This window comes from Columba livia, chromosome 2 (assembly GCF_036013475.1).
Source record: "Columba livia isolate bColLiv1 breed racing homer chromosome 2, bColLiv1.pat.W.v2, whole genome shotgun sequence".
NCBI lineage: Eukaryota > Metazoa > Chordata > Aves > Columbiformes > Columbidae > Columba > Columba livia.
Genome location: NC_088603.1, coordinates 114,905,476 through 114,929,642, shown reverse-complemented (window position 1 = coordinate 114,929,642; position 24,167 = coordinate 114,905,476). Strand labels below are relative to the sequence as shown.

Below are 24,167 nucleotides of genomic sequence, written 5' to 3'. Positions count from 1 at the left end.
ACTTCTGCAACTGGCTTTCTTTTTGGTACTACAGTATTTAAATCACTGAAAGCATGAACTAGGAGTGAATGAGGAAAGAAGTACCATAAATTTTTCTTCACCTTTTCCTTAACAGTGTCAGGAATGGCCACAAAGGTCTTTCTGTTCGTTTTTATGTTTGTCTGAGGTAGAAACCACAACTTTGATTGATAATGCAATTTGCATCTTGAGGCGTCACTGGAAATACAATGGCATGAAAGGCTACTCTGGTGGAGCACACTTTTCCCCCTGGGCTGACTTTAGAAACTCATTGATGTCACTTCCTTCCTCAGTCAGCAAGTGAATTTTCACCAATTCTCAAGACCAGCTGTCCATGCTGTCAACAGAAAGTTATTAAAATTCCTTTAAAGTGAATCAAAATAGCCTAAAAACAAATGTACTGGGAAACAGGAAACCATCAGTATTCAAAGTCCACAAACCTTTGAGCAAAACAGTGTTGATCTAACCAGAGATTTCAAACACTCTGCTTTCCTAGCAAGTTGTATATCATTAGAGAATGCTAAAAACACTTACTCCTTTAATCTTCTATTACCAACACTCTATTTGGTTAAAATATTTGTTACAAGAATAAATTCTATTTGTCCCAAAGATGAACTCAGTGAACAAGGTAATACATTTTGAGAAGTCTCCCCTAAATGATAGTTGGGGTTTTTTTAATCAAAAAAAGCATTATTTTTATATTTAGCAAACAAAAACACAACATAAACATGCAGGAAATAATTATCATAAGATACAATCTTATACTCTAGCCTACAGTGATTATCTTTGTTTGAATTATCTATAGTGCTTTCCTTGAGAAGATGAGTATTCTCAGAGACAAACAGGGAAGATCATTTTCAGTTAGTTGATAGTGTCTTTATACTGTATTTTAACCCTTAAAATATTTTCACTTCATTAAAAAAAATTCTATCTTGCGCCACACGTATCAGTATGAAAAAATTCTGTTGAAATGGAGTATCATTTTCAGTGTTGGAGGTGGCAGCCAGCCATGCTCAGAAGAGTCCCCTGACAGTTAGTAGTGATACTGACAGTTGTAAACAGTGTCACTTAAAAAAAAACCTCTGGGTGCATGTAGCCTGGCTGCATAGGCAAGTGTGAAATTCCTGACTTTCCCCGATATAGTGACTGGTCTCCAGTAGCAAAGGGAGGCTAATTGATACCAGCTGCCCTTTTGACAACTAGTGCATGGGAACAGTAAAAAAGGCAAAATCACTGTCCCTTTTGATCTAAAAGGGAATAATAGGTTTGAGGTGTCATTGCTGCTAGGGTCCCACATGGCTGTAGAAAAGCAGTGTTCTGTCTAGGCTTTGATCCTTCAGGAGCACACTGAAGGACACTGCAGAAGGCAGCCAGAATAGAGAAGCAAGACCATAATTCAACTTGCCATTTTGTGGATATTATCAGGATAGAATTTCTCCCTCGAGCCAACTGGTTCCTAACCTCAGTCATGACATAGGCATGTAATTTTATTTTAGGTTAGCGGCAGAAGCTGCTTTTCTACTCCAATGGTCAAATCCTGAGCTGGATGCTACCAGCCTCTCAGGCATCTAAGTGCAGCAGTACATCCCACAACATTAAGGTGCTTCATAGTGCTTGAAATTTGTTGTCTTCACTCGAATGTTATAGTTCCTTGTGGGGTTCCAGGTTAGCAAGACTGGTTACCTGTCTCAGTCTGCTTTTTATGACACCTTGATTAAGAGGAACTTGCATTTTCTTTCACTTTAGGTGGATTTTCATTTCGATGTTTCATGTTGTTTTTATATGTTAAACTCTATTTCTTAATCATAAGATTTGTGGGGTTTTGCCAAATTAACTGGTTTATGTTCTGTATGTACATGATGATACTCATTAAAATATGTACAAACCAATTATTGTATTTCTCTTTCAGAGTCTGAAGAAAAATTGCAACAACAGGTAATTCATCACATATTTTGACACTTTCATATTTTCATTACTTAATTTTTCCTATAGAAGGATTTTCATAATTACAAAGAAGAGAACTTCACATGATAAGCTAATATTAACTATATAGACACATTAAGGACCGCTTATCAGACAACTGCCTGGCTCTGCAGATGTGTCGAATTCACAAGAGTAGCCATCATTTTGATTTAAATCTAAGATTTGCCATTTAAGCAATTTCATGCATCTATTTCTCAATATGTTGATGGTGAGGACCAAGCCTAGAGGTAATTTGTTCACTGGTATCAAATTTCATAGCACAGAATAGTAATATTTCTCCTGTTTGCTAGTATTCCTTTTATAAAACAGAAAACTATTGGTATATACATTGGAAATAAGTGCACAGTGTATGTAAACAGGGTTTTTCAATGTTGTTTAGGTTTTCATTTGTGCCATGAGTTTGCATTGCTTGTAGAGACATTTTCTATCTTGTGTTTGTTATTGTAATTAGGAGCAACTATTTAGAAAATAACCTTTATATATTGCTATTTAGCATTGCAGCATCAGGAAAAGGATATAGGTGCTATACTGAAATAGAAATTTCCTCTAAACAGACAGAGAGGAGGAAGCTCAGGGTTCATTTTCATAAATTATCTGCTCTTCTAAATTGGAAGGACTTGACTTGTACAGAACTGTTGTGCTGCTCTCCATTCTCAGATTATTGTCTTCTTACCGAATTCTGTTATACAGATGGTACATAAATGAGTAGTTGGATGATTTGTGAGATTTATTTTGAAAAGTCACTTAAAAAGCAGGTATGAAAGTGTTTGTATTCCATCAATTACCCTCCCTTAAGAAGTGCTCCTTCGAAGCTATAAATTGAAGCATCAGTGTCTTTACATAGCTGTTGTCTGTGAACTAGTCGTCTAGATGGAGGACTAACCCACCAAGTGACTGACCACCTAAGGCAGCTGTGCACAACCTGTTTTGGGTCTGACAGCATTTCCCCTGCCATGGCAGAGCACGGCATGGATGTCACAGTGTCACTTTCCAGTGGCCTGAGCTGGCACCACTCCTGACCAAGTAAGCTCTTGTGAGTCTGAAAGCTTATGGGAAGCCTGTTCCTGAGACACTGAATAAGAGACACAATTTTTTTCCATCAGAGTTGTCACAACCTTCCCATCATCTTCTGTAATTGATGGGTGAACATATATAGCCCAGAATATGGCATTACATAAGCAAAGGAAAATCTTCACTTTTTCTAAAAAAGTGTAGAAATGTTTTCAAGCTTAATGGAAGTTCTGTGCTTTGACTGAGAGTTTATATCCTAAAACAAGCCTAGTTAACTTTTAAAAACAAAACTGTATTTGAAAATTAGCATCGAATGTCTTGTAAAACCACTTTTGGGAATCCTTATTGGCCAGAAGGGGGGGCAGTTGTATTTTTAAAACACCACTTGAGGCTATGTTGACAGGGCTATGAATTGTTTATTTGAGACCTAATTCTACACATTTTCTATGTGACAAAATCAGCTCTGTGGATGATATTACCTTTTTCTGAGGAATAGTGTATTGTGATAAAAAGGACATTTGTCACAGTTGCAAAAGGTGGATTAGATGGTGTGTATCCAGTCTTGGTCTTTTCCCACATGCCACTGTTTTGCCCTCCTCGAATTGCTCACCTGCTCTGCCTCTGTGCAGTTAAGAGTTTTGCAGGAAAATTCCATTGTCTTGATATATGGAGGGTGTATCTAAATAAAGCTCTAAAAAATTGATTTGGGGACAATTTGCAGACACTCACTTTTAAATGGATACTAGTGGAGCTGGTGATGTCCCATTCCGTCCTAACTTCCTTTGGACTTCCAAGAAAATGAGGGGAGTTTTAAATTAGAAATCAATTTCATTTTCAAGTCTATACTTCGGGGCAGAATTGCAGAGGCACTGTGTATTTGATTTGTAGTAATATTACTTCAATAAAAATATTTAAACTGGGATTGCTCCTAATGGAATATCTCCCTTAGAAGGATTCTGTTTATTTTTGATACTGAACTTGAAATTTTATATGCAGGATAAGATACTTATCTGGCTTAAGATCCTCTAGTCCCCTTTAAGTCAGTTCAACAACACCCAGTTAAAATGGCTGCCAGAAATTTAAGTGAGCGAGAAGTGACTCTAGAGCGGATGAATGATGTTACAACTTGACAGAGGCAGGAAATGTCTTGTTGAGAGGTGAGTGAAACAGATAGGGGATGGATAAATGATAAAGTTGCTGTCCTGGTGATCTCCTGCTAGGTAAATGCCTCACTCTCTGAGGAGATTTGGGACCTCTCACATGTTGAAGACCACATTTGTTTCTGTGTGGTTCTTGGCTCTTTCTAAAGCCTAAGGAAAGTTTGGTGAAATATGACATAGATAAGACACCAGGGTAGTATCTGCTTCCAAAAACCTTTGACTACAATTATCATCTCCACTGGCTCTTGTTCCCTTTGATCATAAAGCATTTGCTGGTTTTCCTTCAGCACATTTTTTGTCATTTATGTATATAGATATGCCTGTTCCCTTAAGAACAACAGTTTTCTCTCAGTCTGAGCAGAGAGATCCAGAAATGGTTTGCACTCTGCTTTTCAACGTCTGTTTTTAACTACCTTTGCAAACTCAGGGTAAATCTTGGCACCAATGTACAGCCTGATTAGCTGTAGCGTGTTAACTACTGCTAAGGGAAACGCAAGGAAACAAGAACAAAATTTGTGCTTCTAACTGTGTAACAGTCTTCGCTAAAAAACACATTGCAGACCAGCAATCTAAATGTGTCTGAAGGCAATCCTTTGTGGTTCTTCCATACCACTCAGATCTGTCTGTGTTGTGGTATCAATGTATATTCCTACATGAGGTTTTGTCCAATGCCTCTCAGAAGCTCTGAAGGACTATCAGTTTTGAAGCTGAAGTTGTTTTTTTTACAGTCAGACTTGACCATATCCCTTCTGCAATGAAACTGTAGGTTGCATCACGAGGCTGGTGAGAGTACTCCACAATATCTTTCCCATTGTTTTGTTCCTGAGGAGTTCTTTGCTCAAGGCAGACTCTCTTGCAGTGGCATATCCATCTCTTAGTCTGCTAACAACTCTAGTAGGGACTATTTCCCTTTCTGCACATGGAATTGGGGAAACAGTAGCACAGAAAGAACTGTCATGAAGCAATGTATTTGCTAAAGCTAGGCTTCGACCAGGAGTAACTGCAGCTCCAGTGTACTGTGTCATGGTTCAGCCCCATCCTGTGACTAAGCACCACGCAGCCACTTGCTCACTCCTCCACAGTGGGCTGGGAAAGAGAATCGGAAGAGGAAACGTGAGAAAACTCGTGAGTTGAGATAAAGACAGTTTAATAGCTAAAGCAAAAGCTGTGCACACAAGCAAAGAGTCTAGGACCACCGTTGTGAAATGTCTGTAAAATGTACATTAATGTCTACAAATGTCCAAGAAATGTCCATTGATTTAATTTAGTCCATGATTTTGAGCTCCATCTGTTATGGTGGCCACTCAGAACAGGAGAGGTGGTGTGTTGTGTGGTGTTATTTGACACCAAGGCCAGCTAAGGTCAGGTCACTGCTGCACTTGCACTAGTTCCTGTAAGGCTTGTCCTCCATTAGTTCCGGTGATTCCTGCTATGGCAATTCTTTTAACAGGCAACTCAAATCATGAGTTGCAGTAATTTAAGGGTATTTCTATTATAGTCTCCACTCCTGGTCCCTGTGGGCCAGGTTATAGGGTTTAACATTACAATGAACTCCTCCTCTTGCTCCTAGCCTGGCTAGCAGCAAGGGCTTCCTGATATAGTAATTCCTATAACATGCAACTCAAATTGTGGGTTTAACTTTACTCCTGTTTTATCTACCTCTTCCCCGCCACCCTGAGCAACGCAGAGGGATGGGAAGTGGAGGTTATGGTCAGTTCATCATAGGTTGTCTCTACTGGTCTTTCCTTCTCAGGGAGAGGACTACTCGCACTCCTCCACTGCTCCAGCAGCTCCTGTGGGGTCCATCCCACAGGAAACAGTCCTCCATGAACTTCTCCAACATGAGTCCTTCCCACAGGCTGCAGTTTTTCCCAAACTGCTCCAGTGTGTGTCTCTTTCATGGGAGGCAGTCCTTCGAACATCCACCTGCTCCAGTGCAGGCTTGCCATGAGGTCACAGCCTCCTTCAAACACTTGCCTGCTCTGGCGTTGGGTCCTCCGTGGACTGCAGGTGGATCTCTGCTCCACCATGGATCTCCATGGGCTGCAGGGCAACAGGTGGCCTCACCATGGTCTTCACCACAAGCTGCAGCGGAATCTCTGGTCTGGTGCCTGAAGCACCTCCTCCTCCTCCTTCTTCACTGACCTTGATGTCTGTAGAGTTGTTTTGACTCGAGTTCACATTGGAGTTCCAGCCTGTCCAGTACAGCAGCACAGAAACAGCAACAATGCCCTGGTCATCTGCCAGCCCAGGTGCATGGCTGTTGCTCTTATCAAAATGTTCCCAGGCACAGCAGAGTGAGATGATAAGCAGTATAGCAAGCAGCAAAAGCAAAAAAGCAGCCACTAACGAGCACAAGACTTCTAATTTACAGTCAGGCAAGCAAGCCCCATGGAAAGTACAGAAGTCTGCTGATTAACAGCTACAAATTTGATCTAGCATATTCCAATCAAATCTGTCATTATCTCAAACCTTTTGGGCCCCATGTTAGACATCAAAAATGAATGTTATGCTTTAACTTCAGCTGACAACTAAACACAACACAGCTACTCACTCACTTTCCCCTGGTGGGATGAGGGAGAGAATCAGAAGAAAAAAAGTGAGAAAACTTGCGGGTTGAGATAAAGGCAGTGTAACAATGTAAATCAAAAGCCACGCAAGCAAGCAAAGCAAAACAAGTGATTCGTTCACCACTTCCCATGGGCAGGCAGGTGTTCGGCCACCTCCAGGACAGCAGGGCTTCATCATGGGGAATGGTTACTTGGGAAGACAAATACCATAACTCAGAAAGTCCCCCCTTCCTTCTTCTTCCTCTAAAATATATAGTGAGCATGATGCCATATGGTATGGAATATCCCTTTGGTCAGTCTGGGTCAGCTGTCCTGGCTGTGCCCCCTCCCACATTCTTGTACACCTGCAGCCTTCTCACTGAAAAGTCTTTGACTTGATATAAACATTGCTTGGTAACGAGAACATAAGTGTTTTATCAACATCCTTCTCACACTAAATCCAAAACATAATACTACACCATCTACTAGGAAGAAAATTAATTCTGTCCCAGATGAAACCAGAACAACTGTCAGTATGTATACATCATTTACCAAAGTAAAGAGGTGAAATAAAACTCAAATGTCTATTAAATGTCAACATAAGTTTGTTGCACACACTTGAAGGATGCTTCAGGTACTCACACGGTGTAACAAACCTAGCTCAATATGAGACTAAACTTCACATTTTAGTCCAATCTCCTTTGTGTGCTGCTGTAGTTTACTTCAGTACCCTCCTCTGCCCCCTTCAGCCTCTCACAAGACCTAGCTAGGAAAAGTCTGGTCCATGTATCCTGGCTTCCCAGTACTGCTACTTTGAGGTTATCTAATGGGTGTGTCACCTGCTCCTGTTTTCCCAGTTTAGGTCATATTCCTCAGTGTTGCTTGTTTTGTTCCCTAAAAATTAGGAGTTTGAAAATCTGAACTATTATTTCACTTTAATGTGCTTTGTGGAATCATACAATGACTGAGATTGGAAGGCATCTCTGGTGATCACTTTGTCTAACCCCCTTACTCAAAGTGGGGTCAGCTAGACCAGGTTGTCCAGGTTCATGTCCAGCTGGATTCTGACTACCTTCAAGAATGGGGACTCCATAACCCCTAGGCAACCTGTGCCAGTGCTCAGTACTTGCACAGTAGAAAAGTATTTTCTTATATTTAGATGGAATTCTTCGTGTTTCAGTTAGTGCCAGCTGCCTCTTGTCCTGTCACTGGACACTGCTGAGAGGAGTCTGACTGTTTTCTTTACTCCTCCCCACTTCCATCAGGTATTTATATATATCAATAAGATCCCCCTGAGTCTTTGCTTCTCCAGGCTGAGCAGTACCAGCTCTCTTAGCCACTCCTTATATGTCAAATACTCCTACCTCTCAAATATCTTTATGGCCCTTAACTGGACTCACTCCAGTGTACCCATGTCCATTTATACATGGAAGCCAAGAACTGGACACAGCACTCACCAGAATCTCATCAGGGCTGAGCAAAGGTTTGCCTCTCCTAACCTGCTCTGCCTAATGCAGTCAAGGATGCTGTTGAACTTCTTTGCCATGAGGGCGCGTTATTGGGTCACAGTCAGCTTGTTCTCCAGGACCCTCAGGTGCTTTCCTATGAAGGTGCTTTCCGGCTGTCCAGCCCCCGGCCTGTACTGATGCCTGGGGCTGTTCTTGCCTAGGTGCAGGATTTTGCATTCCTGTTTGTCAGATTTCATGAAGTTCCAATTTATCCATTTCTCAAGTCTGTTGAGGTCCCTCCAAATGGCAGCACAACCCTCTGATGATGCCACTCCTCCCAGTTTTGTATGGTCTGCAAACTTGGTGAGGGTACACTCTGTCCCATCATCCAGGTCAGTAATGAAGATGTGAAACAGTTTTGGACCCATCATTGACCCTGGGACAGTAGCAATTGGCCTCCAGCTGCATTTTGTGCCCAACCGTTTGAGCCTAAGAAGTTCAGCCACTTTTCAGTACAACCCGCTGTATGTTTATCTAGCCTGTACTTCATGAGAACATTATGGGAGACAGTGCCAAAAGCCTTACTAAATTTGAGATAAACATCCAGTACTCTCCTTTCACCCACTGAGCCAGTCATCTCATCATACAGGACTATCAGACTGGTCAGGCATGATTTCCTCTTCATAAATCTATGCAGCACGAAGTCCAGCTGGAGACCAGTCACCAGTGGAGTACCCCAGGAGCCACTGTTGAATAAAATACTGTTTAACTTCATTATGTACCAGGATGATGGGACAGATTGTACCCTCAGCAAGTTGTCAGAGGATACAAAACTGGAAGCAGTGGTTGAGACACCGGATAGGTGTACCACCATTCAGAGGGACCTCAACAAGGTGGAGAAATTGATCACCAAGAACCTCATGAAGTTCATCAAAGTGCAATGCACCTGGGGAACTGAGGTGAAGCTGGCCAGCCTGTAGTTATCCTGATTCTCCTACTAGCCCTCTTTGAAGATAGGAGCAACATTTGCTTTCTTCCAGTCCTCAGGAACCTTCTGCCATCACCACAACACTTCAGAGATAATCAAGAACAAGCCCACAGTGACATTCTCCAGCTCACTCCTGGGTGCATCCCATCAGGTCCTATAGACTTGTTTACGTCCAGTTTGTTTAAATATTCTCTAATCTGCTCCTCCACCATGGGAAGTCTTCGTTGCTCAACACTTTCCCATAGGTCTCAGAGGCATGGGATTGCTGAAGTCCAGTCTTACTAGTAAGACCAAGGGAATGAAGGCTTAAAGTATCTCAGCCTTTTCCCTGTCATCTATCACCAGGTCCCTACCCCATTTGACTGTGGGCCCATATTTGCCCTAGTCTTCCTTTTGATGTGAATGGACCTGTAGAAGCCTTTTTTGTTGCCTTTTACATCCCTTCCAGGTGGGTTTTGGCTTTCCTAACCTTCATACTCAGACCATGTCTCTATGTTTCTCCAAGTCACCTGTCCCAGTTTCCACCTCTGGTATGCTTCCTTTTTATGTTTATTGTGTTTTTTCAGAAGCTCTTTTTCTACACGTGCAGGTTCCTTTTACCTTTGCTTGATTTCATCCTCATGGGGATGAACCATTCCTAAGTTTGGAGGACCCAGATGTCCTGAACCCCTCTCCTCTCCAGGGTCATACCTTGTGGCTTTCCTCTAAGCAGGTCCCTGAACATCCTGCTCTCCTGAAGCTCAGGGTTGTGATTCTGTTTTTTGCCTTGTTGCCTCTTTTCAGGATCCTTAATTCCACCATCTCGTGGCAACTGCCATCACCCTGACCTTCACATCTTCATCCAGTTCTTCCATGTTTGTAAGTGTGAGATCCAGCAGTCACCCTCTCATCGTTGCCTCTTTTCATTAGGAATTTATCATCAATGCACTCCCCAAACCTGGATTGCTTGTACCCTGCTCTGCTGTTCCTTCAGGAGATATTCCCCTGTAAAGACCAGAGTCTGCAAATGTGAGGCTTCTTTCAGTTGTCCACAGAAGACCTCATCTACTACTTCTTCCTGATCGGGGGATCTGTCACAGCCAGCCACCACGGTATTAGTCACGGTGGTCTGCCCTTAAGTCATGATGCACAAGCTCTCCACTGACTCTCATCTGTCCAAGGGCAGAGCTCCATGTGTCCCCCCTGCTCCCTCACTGAAAGGGTGATTCCCTGCCTTGCCATCCCAGCCTGCTCTTCCTGAGGGTCCTGCATCCATCCATGGCAGCTCTCCAGCCCTGTGAGCTGCCCCACTGTGTCTCTCTGATCCCAGTGAGACTGCACACAGACCTTTAATTCCTCCTGTTTGCTCCCTGTCCAGGATGCAATAGTGTACAGGCACTGCAGAGAGGCACCCAGCCATGCTGGTTTCCCAGAGAAAATATGAGAGCTTCTCTTATCATGCTGTTCTGCAGGTACTCACTTGTTTACATGCATATGCATGAGGTGGGCACCTCTGAGCCCTGTCGGGTTGACTGTGAGATCTCTCCTATTCCCCCTGTATGTTCTGTTTACCAGTAAGCAGAAGTTCTATATTTTTAAATTTTTTAATTCACTATGTGATACCTGATCAAGTAGGAAAATATGACAGGATAAAATGTTCAGGTTTGCCCTACAGAAAACATTTTCTTTCTTCCAGGTGATCAGGGCTGCTCCTGATACCATCCTCTTCCTCCTTCATGTTCAGATAACACAACAGCCCTTCACTGATGAAATAATATATAGTACCAAGACGGTGAATCTCAGAAAAATACAGGAGGAAATGTTATTCAAATCAGACCAGCAGACACTTTTATTTGAGAACATTTTCAATATCCTTTTGGAGGATCACATTTCTCAGGCTGTGTAGACGTGAGTATATTTACAGTGTGTGTAGATAAAAATATCTTCCATTTTATGAAGAATGATTCTTCATGTGAAAAAACAAGGGTTAGAGTACACAACACAACTGGATGTTCAAAAGAAGTATTGAAGGAAATGGCGTGAGGTTTGAGCAATGAAAGGCAGTGCAGGCTGGGAAGTTGGGTTTCAGTCCTGACTCTCAGCTTTCTGGGTGTCCCTTCTCTGTGAAATGACAAGGGGTTTTTACCAGTGTTAATCAGAAATTAGGAATCACAATATTCGCATGGGGTAGGCAATTATTATCTTTCCTTGTTTTGCAGACACGCAAAAATGAAGTGTGAAGGTCAAGGGACTTGCTCAAAGTTACAAAACCAAACACTGTGGTTCTGGCCGGTGTGCCTGCCATTAACCGCAGTGCCATTCTTTCTCATCATCCTCTGCTTCAAGGAGGGATGGTGCTTGAACTTGTGTTTGTATGGTACACTGATCATCTGTGGCACTGCTCACAGATTAATGCATACCAAGTAGACAGTTATTTTAAAACAAACAAACAAAAGCTCCACAACAATGACAACAACAGCAAAAAAAGAGAGCTACAGAATAAAATAAGGTTTTTTCTCTTACCTATAATAAACATGAGTTAGACCCTTTCAGTGAAAACAGTGTAGTACCTTTCAGTCAGTGAGAGGATCGAGTATGCAGTAGGTAATCCTCTTTGTAAATTCCCAGCCTATTTTGTCCCATAGTAATTAATGAATCTAATGCGTTCTCAAGTATTAATATTTTCTTTGCAAAATTCAACTCATGAATTTGTTTAAAAGTGTATGAATGTAGACAAACACAGATTTGAGATATTTGTTAACCTAGAGTGCATTATGAATTTCTATTTATTTTTTATTTACCAATAAAGTCATCTAATTTGAATTAAATGCTAATTGTGATTGAGGGAAAAATGCTTTGAGACCTTTAGAGACCTGACTGTCTCTTTCAAAGCAATTTGGGTGAAATTGAATTCTTCATGCCTGAATATACATTAATATTCTTCATCTGTACCTAGTTTCATTTGACATTTTTCTTACCATTTCTAAAAGAGCAAGATGTCTTGTTTATGCTGGAAGATGTGCGTTTATCTACAGACAAGATCGAAACGGATTTTGTTTACCAGCAAAAAAATCCCTGTGGATCTTACAACAGCCACTAGTGTGGGAAATACTGCTACACAGGCAGAAGCACAGCATTATATTAAGGCCTTTCTCCTCAAAGGGGATGGTGAGTTTTGTGGAGAAGGAGTACAGTTATTATCTTCATTTTTACATTTCACTGTTTGTAAATGCCCTGGGTGCCCTAGGGAGACCTGTCATGCTGCCAGCCCATCTCCTTCTCAGTCCTCCTGCAGTTACATTTGAAGCCAAGGCCAATTTTAGCAAAATTTGACACAGTTATAAGAGCTCAGGAATGTGAAGGGTGGTAGCTAGTCAGAGGGAAAACTTTGTCCTTCCTGGGCAAAAGGCAATTGATGGTATCCTAGCTCTGTATCGATTTCAGAAGAGAGCAGAGGGCTGCCCAGTGAGCATGAACGCAGGTGGTGAGCCACCACTTCGCCCACTGCTGTCATTTGAGTACAGGCAAGAACTGAAAGTGCTGGCCAGGGAGAGATGGGATGGGGAAACATGATGGAAATCCCTCTAAAATTAAGCTACCACTTGTGTCGCCACTTCTAAGAATTTTTGTTGAACAACTTGTTTGTAGCTTGATGTTTGCAGTTGAAATTATTCCTTTAAAGTAATTGGGGAAAGGATTAGGTACCCAACTTGAAGCATTTGGTGTTAGAATCACATCATTTCCTAGTTTTTATTTCAAATATGTTAATAGGCATCCAAACTCCACATTTGGCTACTGTTTCAGTAGCTATTGTAGTTCAGGGGTGGCAGGTCTGGAAGGAAACCAAAGTGCCTAAATTGAACTCAAGTCCAGATCCATGCTCATTCATCATTGCTCATTCATTGCCTCCCAGAGGAGACAGCTGAGCCTCATAAACTTGTTCCTCTGTGGGTACAGATGTGTCCCAGTGTTGGCAGGACTGATCCAGCCCAGACACTTCTTATCTCAGTGTAATGGAAACTAAAAAATAGCCATCTCACTGAGAAATCTCATACCTACCAGGCTAAATTGCATGAGGTACAGGTATGTCAATGGTCTTCTTAACATGATGTTTGGATGTCTGTGAAAACTAAGTAATTGATTGCCTGAGATTGGAAAGTACAAGTTCATTTTCTTCCTGCACCTAAGGTGATTCAGGCCTACATTTTCTGCTGACTGTAAGACCCGTGTTATATCCATCCTGTATATAAAAGTGAACTAGAGAGAGAGGCTTGTCTGATGTCTGGTGGTTACAGCACTCCCTGGAGAAGGAGAACCAGGGTTTCAGCCTCAGCTTCCAGCATGAGTTAACCTCCAGGTTTAATGCGGAGCAGTTAGATCACCCTACCAGGAAATACATCTGCTCATATGGGGCAAGGGGGACCAGGTGTCCCCTGTGCAGTGTGGGTGTTGATCAGCAAGTGTCAGGACATGGTCCCTAATACCTCTGGATAAAAAGATGTTGGTGTCTAGCCTCAGGCATCGGCCCTTATCTTTAGGGAGGAAAACAAATGTTGTTTAAAATATGAAATGTGCCCAAAAATACCTGCCTGGCTTGAGTTGTGATCATGCAAGAGGCATTATTTATTTTCTTCTTCACAAAATGACAATGTGTATGAATCACCACGTGCTTGGAAGTAACGATTTTGAGAATTGCCTTTGTCAGCAGAGCAAACAGTTTAGGTTATTTGACTTGCTTCTGTGCTTTAAGTTATGAAAAAATAGGCACATTAACGTTATTTAATGAAATCAGAGACCACTATGTAATATATGGCGATTACCTGAAAGTGTCATCTTCAGATTTAAAGTCCCTGTATAAATATAGTAAACCTACCAGCCAGTGGAACCCAAGAGTCTTTTTCTAATATTATTATTCATAAAATGAGTATTGGGTGCTTAGTTTGAGTCTATTTTGAATTTCAGGTTGTTTAAGCTGTTGTCTATGACACTTCCGTACAGAAGTAAGAGTGAGTGCTGATGAAGATTTCTGTCCACTGACCTAAGTTTTATTAGCAGAGTATACGCAGTGGAAGAAGATTGAGCTCAAAATTAAGCACTGTTTGAACATACTGGTTTACATGTACCCAAAATGAGTGCAACTGCATAGGAAGGAGGTTGAGCTAAATATGGCCAAGTGTTAAGTGGCCCATGGTCTGAAATTTGCCTTTTATTAACAGTGCGTTTTAGCTACACATCTAGAGACAAGCGCTTTATGCAAACTGGGTATAGACTCTGTCCAAACACAAACTTTCTGGGCTGCAATAGCTTATTTACAAGTCTGGAAGTTACATTGCAAAGAAACAGTTCCATGAAACTGTTGTCAGAAAGTCAGAGAAGTAATATCAGCATTGCACTCTCCAGAAGCCAATTTATCATTACCATCAATTGACCTTGACAATGATTTCTTTATTAGTAATAAGGGAATGGAGTACTTGTTTTTCTTTTCAATACTTGGTTGCAGTTTTCTTCGTAAATCTTTCATCTGTCACACAAACTTGCATGCTATGTAGTTTCTGATAACAACAGCATCTTTATTGCTACTTTTTTCTATAATATTAACTGTTCCTTGATCTTTTTTGTCCTTCCCATTTTGAGCATGTTTTGGAGAAACCAAATGTTTTAACTGTGGGGGTGGAAACAAAAGGAAGTTAATTCCAGATTTGAACAAGAATTGCCAAGTAAAATTAGAGATTAATTTCCTTCATCCAAGTTGCTGACCATGTGAATCAGCTTGTGGAAGTGGCTTGTGCAGATTGTCTTGCCTCATTAGCATGGGTGACTTTGTGTAGATGAAGGCAGAGGGCAGGGAGAGAAGGGGAGTCTTGTGCAAAGCCAACAGTTGTGTATCTGTGAGGGTCCCAGGCAAAAACAAATTAATTCCTCATGTCCTCTCATTAAATGGGTGCAGGGCTACTACTATAATCCTGATAATGTTACTGTTTGTCTTACCCCATTGGGCCTTTCCATTCTTTCTATCACCTGTGAGCCTGGGTCGTTCTCCAAATCCAGCTCAGGTTTGGTGATCTTATTTCAAATATTTTCCCACACCAGCTTATTCCGTGGCATTTGGCCACACTGCATAAAAAATAAAATAAAATAAATAATAATAATAATAATAATCTCTTTTTCTGTCCTTTCCGTCTTCACTCACTTTGTCTGTGCCCTTGCATAGACTCCAGGTCACCCTGCAGTGAGATGCCGAGCTTTCTCCTAACAGATTCAAGGGGCAATAGTCACTGATTCACAAAGCTTGTTTTGAAAAGCAGCATTTCAGATGACTCGTATCTGTTAATTAAAATTTACCTTCAGTATTTTTTTCTCACTATGATCAGGGGTTCTCGTTTGTGTCTGGCTTGATTTTCACAAATACCTCCCTTAAACTCAATTGTATTTCAGCTACAAACTATAAAGTTTGCCTCAGTCTCTGAAGGAAGTTCTGACCACCTTGTATACTCATTTATTTTTTCTGGTTTTTTGCCCGTTTACTAAACTTGCTTGGTACAAATATATGTATTTTAGGGATACATAACTCATAGGAAAACGTGGTATCTGTTATAGTAAGGTTTTGCCTGTCAGGACTGATGGATCCACGTACAAAATACTCCTAGACCTTAATCCAGACAAAGGATAAGCTCGCTGCTATTTTGTGTTCTTTTGAGAACTTCAAGGGCGGAAAGAACTATGAAAGTTCAAAGCACAGTTGTTTCATTCTTTCTCTTCCATTTGGAATTGTGTGTGAACCACAAGGTATCTCTGACAGATGTACCTCCACTAAATCTGTGGTGTTCACAAGGAATACATAGGTTAACTCTGGCTTGTGAGGAATGCAGCCATGGTGTTTTGCCCTGAATAAATTAAATAAGCCAAAAATTCATCACTCCACTGGGAGGTGAGGGGTTAGTGGTGCCTGTCTCTGGAGTAGCTGTTTTAAGCACAAGTGGTGAATCCAGAGGTTTATCTGCACTGCACAGAAGGTGAAGCACTGCATCAGCAAATATTTCCTGTCACTTATGGCCAGCCTGGATTGTCTCTCCATTGGGAGCTCCTGTAGGGATTTGTTCAGCTCACCAACATTAAGCTACACAGCTTCTATGATATAAGAAAGTTGTGAGGATCTTTATGTGTTAGGTCTGTAACATTGCAGGAGAAGAGTCTGGCCATTCTGATTTATGCTTTGCAAACAGTCTTCTAGCACCAAAAAGTTAAGGATAATCCCTCCCTTTGACAGACTTGAGAAAACTTGCACATACACGTGTAAGTATAGTTCTACATGTTTTTACAGCTCAAGTGAGGTCGCAATAGCTTCAGGCTTCACTGTCTTGCTGAAGATAGGAGTCATGCAAACTTTTTCTCATATTTCTACTACATATCAGTTCCAAGCCATCTGCCACAATCATGGACACCCACTGAGGAAATACTTCTAACTGTGTCCAATTATTTTCAATTTTTTGAAAAACTTGATATTTTAAGCAAATTAAGTTTAGGCTGAAACTATGTATTATCTTTTCAAAGACACACATACCTACAAGTAAGAGGATGTTTCTTTTATAGCCCTCCAGTATTCAAGCTGCCTTCATCTAAATACCTAAATTTAGTGGCTGATCTCCATGTGCTCCCTTTATCAATATGGAATCAAATAGTGAATCAGAAAATGAGCCTTGTCTCAGGAAAGCCTTTCTCTGTCTGTTTTCTATAGAGAGATCTTAGGGAAAAAAAGCAAGGTCCTGAATTTATATGGTTGTTATGACAGCATCCCCATGTAAGAAGCAATGTAAAGAAACACATTTACACAGTGATATAAAGTATCTAGTGTGCTCAGTTCATGCTGAACTTTGACACTGCCAAACACGTCTAGTACTAAAGGACTGGGATGTAAGTGAAGATGCAATATACTCCCAGCATGTCTTTCACAGAAAGCCATGATAAAACAGAATATTTCTTTTCTCCGCTATTCTTTCTCCAACATTTTCAGTTGGGTTCACTTACTTTTATTAGTCTTGTTAAGAAAAATGAAGATCCAACACTAAAGCGTTTAGGAAACACAGCACTGTCTGCACTGCAGGCCATTAAATCTTTGTAAATCAGCCCTGGAATATCATCCTTTCCAATATATCATTATCTTTTTGCATGGTGGGTTGCTCTAATTGCAAACTGTCTAGATGAGATCCCACCTGTGTATTGTAAAACCACCACAAAGCCTAATTGGATGAGTCTTAACCATTCTTGGCAGTAGTCAATCTCTTCTACCCCAGTGGCTTCTAAAGGTATTAAAGGAAAGGACAGCTTCCATGTGCATAAAATAAGGTATTGGCTACTTATTTTTATAGTGAGGAGAAATCCTTTTGTCGATGGGGGAGGAGCAGGAAATCTCCGGAAAGAAAAAAAAAAAAAAATCCATGAACCCGTTAATGACTCAAAAATGCTTTTAATTTCAGCAGCTTTACTGAGTTGCCTGCCAGTAGCCGAACACCACACTAACACTCGGTTAAATTCTATTTTTGCTTGTATTTAAACTAATTTTTAAATGTCTCTTCAGTTCTTGCCTAGTTAAAGGGAGACAGGGGCAATGTACATGCTCTTGTAAACTGGACTCAGCACCATTTCTTAACTTCCTTTCAAATATGTTAATGCAAACAAAGAACAAGGCACTCTGCATGTTTACTGGCAAGGGTGCCAGTAACCTCCACTGGATTTTTATTCTCATATGAAATGTATACAAGCTGCTGCATAGGTTGTCAGTATGTCTCAAGGACAGCCTTGTGTCTGTCCAAGGTGACCGTGGAGTTATCTCCCGTGCCATGGGAGAACTATGCAGCTGGTTCGCAGACTTAGCAGCTCTTTGGAAAGCCATGAGTAGCCATCACTGCATGTGGTCACTGGTCTCAAGGAGTTTGGTAGGACTGTTTGCATGGGAAGACCTGGATCCAATGTTAGTGACTGATATGGAATTACTCGTATGCTGCCTGTTGTTTGGTGTATATTCAAGTGTTTTCCAAAATAATGGTGCTCAGCAGCTTTTGGGGTGAACTGTTGGGAGCGTAGATATAATAGACAATTAAAAAAAAAAAAAAAGTTTGTTGCTTTTGCAAGTTTCTTCTTTTCCTTCTCCTACTGTGAAAAAAACAACATAACACATTCAGGTCTTTTAAGTGTCATAAAATGGGCATCGAAGTCACTGACACCAAAAGGAAGCCAAAGAAGATGCCTCACTTTATGTAATACTAGTATCATCAAACATTAAAGCCCTTTCAGAATGGGTGGCTTTCAGCTCTCTCATGCACACAAGAGTGGTAGCAGCTAAATACACCAGACTGTTAAGTAGCTTCACTTAAGAAATACGGCATTATCTATTCAGCAATTTCTGTTAGTTTCCCAGAAAACTTTCACATTGAAAGTTTCTCATCAAATGGAAAGCTTGATTAATCCTTTCATTCATCTCACTTTTTCAAGACACTAACCTAATTACCCGGGCAGGTGTATAGGAGGGTTTGGTCTTTTTTTTTTTTTTCTTTTTTGAGTTGGAAAACTTCCATGGCAATGGAGCAGCCATTTATGCCTTTGAAAATCATCACTATCCATTCCAATTCTTAGATATAGGAAGTTACAGCTAGCATTTAGTGCAAGCATACTATCCTTCATGGAGCTTCTAATAAAATTTATTAACCAATACTGTCATGTTCACTACAGGATATGTGTCTTGATGGCAATAGGAAGTGGAGAGGGGAAGCAACAAATAGTATTTTATGTATTTAGATAGATCTTTTGTCCTCAGAACTTCCCATGTCATTGCTTTTTCCCTAGGTCTTTTGGGTTTTTTTTCCTTTTCCTTTTGTTTGGGGCGCTTTTTTCCCCTGATAGATTCTCTCTTCTTTTGCCTCATCTAACTTGGAGAGAGCCCCTTTCACACGACTCCCAGTGTACATATATTGCTCCTTCAGGGTGTTATTTGAGTTTTGTCTGAGTAGTTCTGCCCATCATTTTCTGTAGTCTTTAATCCCATGAAAAATCCTTCAGTAGTGGTTCCTACAGCTGCACTCAGAGTTTCTGAGACTAAAATGCAATCCTCTTCTGGTGTCTCCTTGGGTTATACCCTGAGGTTGGCCCAGGATCCCAGGCGGACTGTTTGAAATGAAACAAAGCCAAGACCACACATGTTTCAGTCTGTCCTTTTCCCTCCTGCACTCATAGAACTGAAGCATCTTCTACTAGTTCAGGATGGCAGGCTGAGTTCCGAAGGCTGAACTTTCCTCTGAAATGTGGGGCTCATTTTAGTGGCTTTGGTTTGAAATTCAGATGGTTTAAGCATCTTTGCATTGAAATATCTCCTGAAACAGACTGCTAAATTCAGATTACATACCACAGGAAGTCATGAGGTACTCTTGCCCTCTCTTGAATTTTCTCTGCAATGGGGAACACCAGTACAGTCACATATCACTGGAGACTGTCTTCTAAATTATAAAATACTCCAGAGCTGCACCAATGCCTTTGCAGTCTTTGGTTACTTTAGTAACCAAAGGACAGAAAGAATAAATCCCTAGGCACATGTATTTCATTTGCTTTAAAGAATGAAGTATCAGACAATGGAATTTATATATATATATATTTATATATATGTGTGTGTGTGTGTATGTATACATATACACACACACATATATATATATGTATGTAAACTGACTATGTCAAACTGAAAGAATTCAAGTATCTTTTTGCATCACTGAAAACACCAACAGGACCTTTCTCTCAGATACACAAGTCCTGCATGGCTCTGTTCTTTTATTTGCTTTCACCAGTACAAAAATCATTTTACTCAGTTCACTGAAAACAAAGACCTAATCATCAGTGGTTTGCAGCAATACAGAATATCCTGATCACCCAGTTTTGTTTTTGTCATTGGAAATTATTACACTGCAAGATAGGCTAACTTTTCTTGGAACTGTTTGTTTTTCTGTAGGCTTTATTTCACACTGGAATTCAAAATGTGTTCCATGCATTACTGTTTCTTACATTATTCCTCTGAATTGTTAACAGCCTTATTTGAGTCGGCCTATGAACTTTCCCATCCCCCCAAATCCACACTTATGGTCTGCCAGTCCACAAATCAACTTTCCAGTAAATGTTTAATCTGTTTATGGCAGAACAGTCTTTTCATGTAGGTTTCAAAAAAAGTTAGACTTATGAAAGTAGTCAGGCAACCTGTGCATGTGTGTCTGTCTAACTGTTTAGCTATCTGGTATTTGTAACAGGATGTTTAAAAACCTGTTGACCAGCATCCCCCTCTCTCTAGCAGTGTGATAAAAATGGGCAGTTGTATAGATGTCCCAATGCAGCAGGCTTGCCTACAGACAGGAGAAGAAAATCTACAAGCCTTAGTAGACACATGAGAATCCACTCAGGAATGGGAGAGCAGAAATAGTCAAAGTGCAATAAACTCCCCAGTCAACTTGCATGATACGAGGCCCTGAAGAATTTGTTGGCAAACACCAATCCGAGCTTCGCCATTGCTGTAGCTTGTGGATTGCACCATGGCTGGGGACATCAAAAGAGATGTTTGGGAGGAAAGTCTCATCTTTTCACATTCTTTACAGGGTCACTAGTTGATGTTTAGTTAGTTGATGTCGTTAATGTTGATGTTTAAATAACTCAGATGGAATAGGCTCTAAAGGCACACGTTTTGCCTTATGAGCTGTGAAAGCAGCTCACCCAGGTGCAGGCACCTGTGTTGCAAACACCCGTATTTACCTGCAGTCCCATGCATCCCACTTCCATGATCTATCTGTAGGGGGACAGGAACTGGACTTTTTTAGAGGGGGGATTTCATCTATCACTACACCCCACTCAAGCTTGCTGACATCAGCTATTTGGGAGCCCTAGGTTGGTCCCCTGCCTCCAGTACTGGGGAGCCACTGGGGGACAAGGCCTGCTCCAGGTCACAGTGACGGCAGCAGATGTAGCAGCTGTTAGTGCGACCCTGCCAGTGCACTCTGGAGAGCTGTTAGCAGCCATGCAACTCAACCAGTGCTGTCTCAGGGGAAAATGTGTTTGGTGGAGGAAAGCACCTGGCCACCCCTACCAGGACTATCAGCCTACCTGTATGACCTCCTCTTATTTCTTATAAAGTGTGGTTTAAGCTGTTTACTTTTGTAGAAAGACCTACTGTGCACTAGCAGGTCAGTTTCAGAAGCATGTATTTAAGTAATTAGCCTAGCTTCTTGCTAAATTAGATGTATCGATCAAGTGCTTCAGAAGAGATTTTGTAGTATTAACTGGGGCTTGGTCGCAAATGCACACCACAGCCCTTCCTGCTGTTGGGGGCAGGCTGGGCTGAGCTGCCGCTGGGTTGTAAGCTCTGCTCCTTTTCATGTTGGCAGGATTTCACGTTCCCACCTCCAGGGACGCCGAGGAGAGCAGCATGGAGCAGGATTGCCCCTCCTGGCCTCGGTAAGCACGAGATGGCTGTCTCGGGTGTCAAACACTGGCAGGGAAAAGCTGACCCTTTCAGTGTGGTGGCTGCTTCCCTGGCGAGCCAACTGTCCGACCAGCAGAAGATGAGTGAGTCACCTCTCAGCCAGTTCAGAGGAGTGTATTTACCTCCTGAGCTGCGCCCTTTAAACAAGTCGTTAGTCAAGGGTGGCGAGTGGAAGGACGTGGAGAACACCCAGGAAAAGCGCAGGTCGTTCCTGCATGACTTCTGTAAGAAATACAACAGCAGAAAGAAGCTGCGAACCCACCTCGTGCACCTCGTGTCAAGAATTTACGTGGAGGACAGGCACAAGGTCCTGTACTGCGAAGTACCCAAAGCAGGCTGCTCCAATTGGAAAAGGGTCCTCATGGTTCTCAATGGACTCGCTGCTTCAGCGCACAACATTTCCCATGACGATGTGCACTATGGAAAGCATCTAAGGAAACTGGACAGTTATGACCTAAAAGGGATATACACACGCTTGGACACATACACCAAGATTATATTTGTACGTGATCCCATGGAAAGACTGGTATCTGCCTTCAGGGATAAGTTTGAACATCCAAACAGCTATTACCATCCAGTGTTTGGGAAGGCAATAATTAAGAAGTATAGACCCAATGCAAATGAAGAGGCACTGAAAACAGGATCAGGGGTTAAGTTCAAGGAGTTTATCCAATATTTGTTAGATTCCCACCGCCCAGTAGGAATGGACATTCACTGGGAGCAAGTCAGTAAGCTCTGCTATCCCTGCCTCCTCAACTATGATTTTATAGGAAAGTTTGAAACCCTGGAAGAAGATGCTAATTACTTTTTGCGGCTGGTAGGTGCTCCAGCTGAGCTGAAGTTTCCTAAATTCAAAGACAGACATTCCTCTGATGAGAGGACAAGTGCAGAAGTAGTGAGGCAATACTTAAAGGAATTGTCTGAGGAGGAGAGACAGTTGACCTATGACTTCTATTACTTGGATTATTTAATGTTCAATTATACCTCACCAACTGTATAGCACCAGAATAGCTTCAAGCTTCTATTAGATATTTATGATTTTGGAATTCAAAACAACTACTTTGATATTAGCCCTGAAAGGAAACAAAGTTACTGTTAAGTGGAGTTTTCCTGACTTAGAGCGTTATTTTATAAGCTAGAGTGACATCAATTGACATTAAATTATAGGAGAATGCACCAAAAAAAAAAAAAAAAAAGTCCTGTAAACAGCATAAATTGCACTAAAATGCCTGAAAAAGCTGCTTTTACCATTATGGATTATACTGTGGAAGTGGTAGCACAGCCAGCTGTTGCATTAGCTTACCTAATGTTCTTTTAATGGTTTAAGAAAAAAGCGTTCAGAGTAGCATGATTCTTTTTTCTGTGTGTCTGCTTTAGAAATTGTTTTCAAAACTATTTTTGAATGTATTTTTTACTTTCTGTCACTTTTTATTAATAAAGAAGCATTGGTTAATTTTCTAAAACGTTTGCATCATTCTCAGTTGCAAGGTTTGGTTGTTTGATGATTACCATGAGACTGTAGCTGGTTTTAGACCTAATTGGTTTTTATTGAAGGATGCTTTTGAATACAGATGCATAAAAATATGAATAATATACAACTATGAATAATATTCTGTTGAGCAGAGTAAATTTCAGTCTGTGATCTGAAGTCATGATCCACAACCCTGTTTTTTATCATTACACTAGAAATGACAAACATGACCCTCCTTTCAGATAACTGCTTCATACATTAAAATCAGCATTTTAATTTACAGGGAGTCAACCACATAATGCACACTGTGGTCCCAATATTCAAGATAGTCTTCACCTTTCCTGGTGGGCCAAAGTCTTATGGTGGTAGCTACGGCACATTATGAGGTCTGTACTGAGAAGCAACCGCTGTGACCACTCTTGGTCTGCCAGTGTCCAATCATCAGTCCAGCTCCTGGCAGTTTGTTGCACAGGTGGTGTGTATGCCCATCGCATCCCAAATCCATAGACTGGTTTTGTCCCCAGTGCTTCCTGAAGTCACCTGTGTTTTGCTGTCCTTCCTGCCTTGTCAGCAGCCAGAAAACCCCAGGGGTGGGTTGTGTATTGGTGATTCATCCTAAAGGCAGTTGTGTCCACAGACCCAGAGCCCTGGTGACAAAAAGAAAAGGTACCTTCTCTTCTCTGGCCTCCTCCCTCTGGCGCTGTCTGACTAATGCATGCGGTCACTCTTGCAACCACAGTTGCACATGGTGTAGGATGGATAGTCAGAGTGTCCCAGGAGGCAGAGAAACCTCTGCAAAATGGATAGAGAGAAATGCCTGTGCCCTTCCAAAATAAAGATTACACCTATTCTTTGCTTCCTGGAATGGTTTGGGACACCTTGCTCCAGCATCTTGATATAGTAAGTCACAGAATAAAGAAACAGCCTGGTGGGAAACTGATGCAAATGAAATGTCCTTCTCTGTTCTGAACCACTGCTCATGACTAGTGCTGTTGCAATCCTTTTCCTCATCTCAGGCAAATGTACAGCTTCAGTCCTTCCACAGGAGTAATTGT

The 24,167-nt window shown here is 41.4% G+C and overlaps 1 protein-coding gene across 12 annotated transcripts in view; it reads left to right on the top strand.

Moving 5' to 3' along the window:
- CHST9 (carbohydrate sulfotransferase 9) overlaps positions 1–23,104 on the top strand; it is a 96,083-nt gene extending 72,979 nt beyond the window's left edge. For 10 of the 12 annotated variants that reach the window (XM_065053384.1, XM_065053393.1, XM_065053389.1 and 7 more), the window contains 2 exons: positions 1,928–1,953; positions 21,544–23,104. In XM_065053384.1, coding sequence (XP_064909456.1) covers positions 1,928–1,953; positions 21,544–22,641 — 1,124 coding nt within the window. In that variant the 3' untranslated portion in view covers positions 22,642–23,104. Of the gene's footprint in view, positions 1–1,927; positions 1,954–10,898; positions 11,045–21,543 lie in introns of those variants that run through there. The other 2 variants (XM_021300230.2, XM_021300234.2) reach the window with 2 other exon arrangements.
- Positions 23,105–24,167: the final 1,063 nt, after the last annotated feature.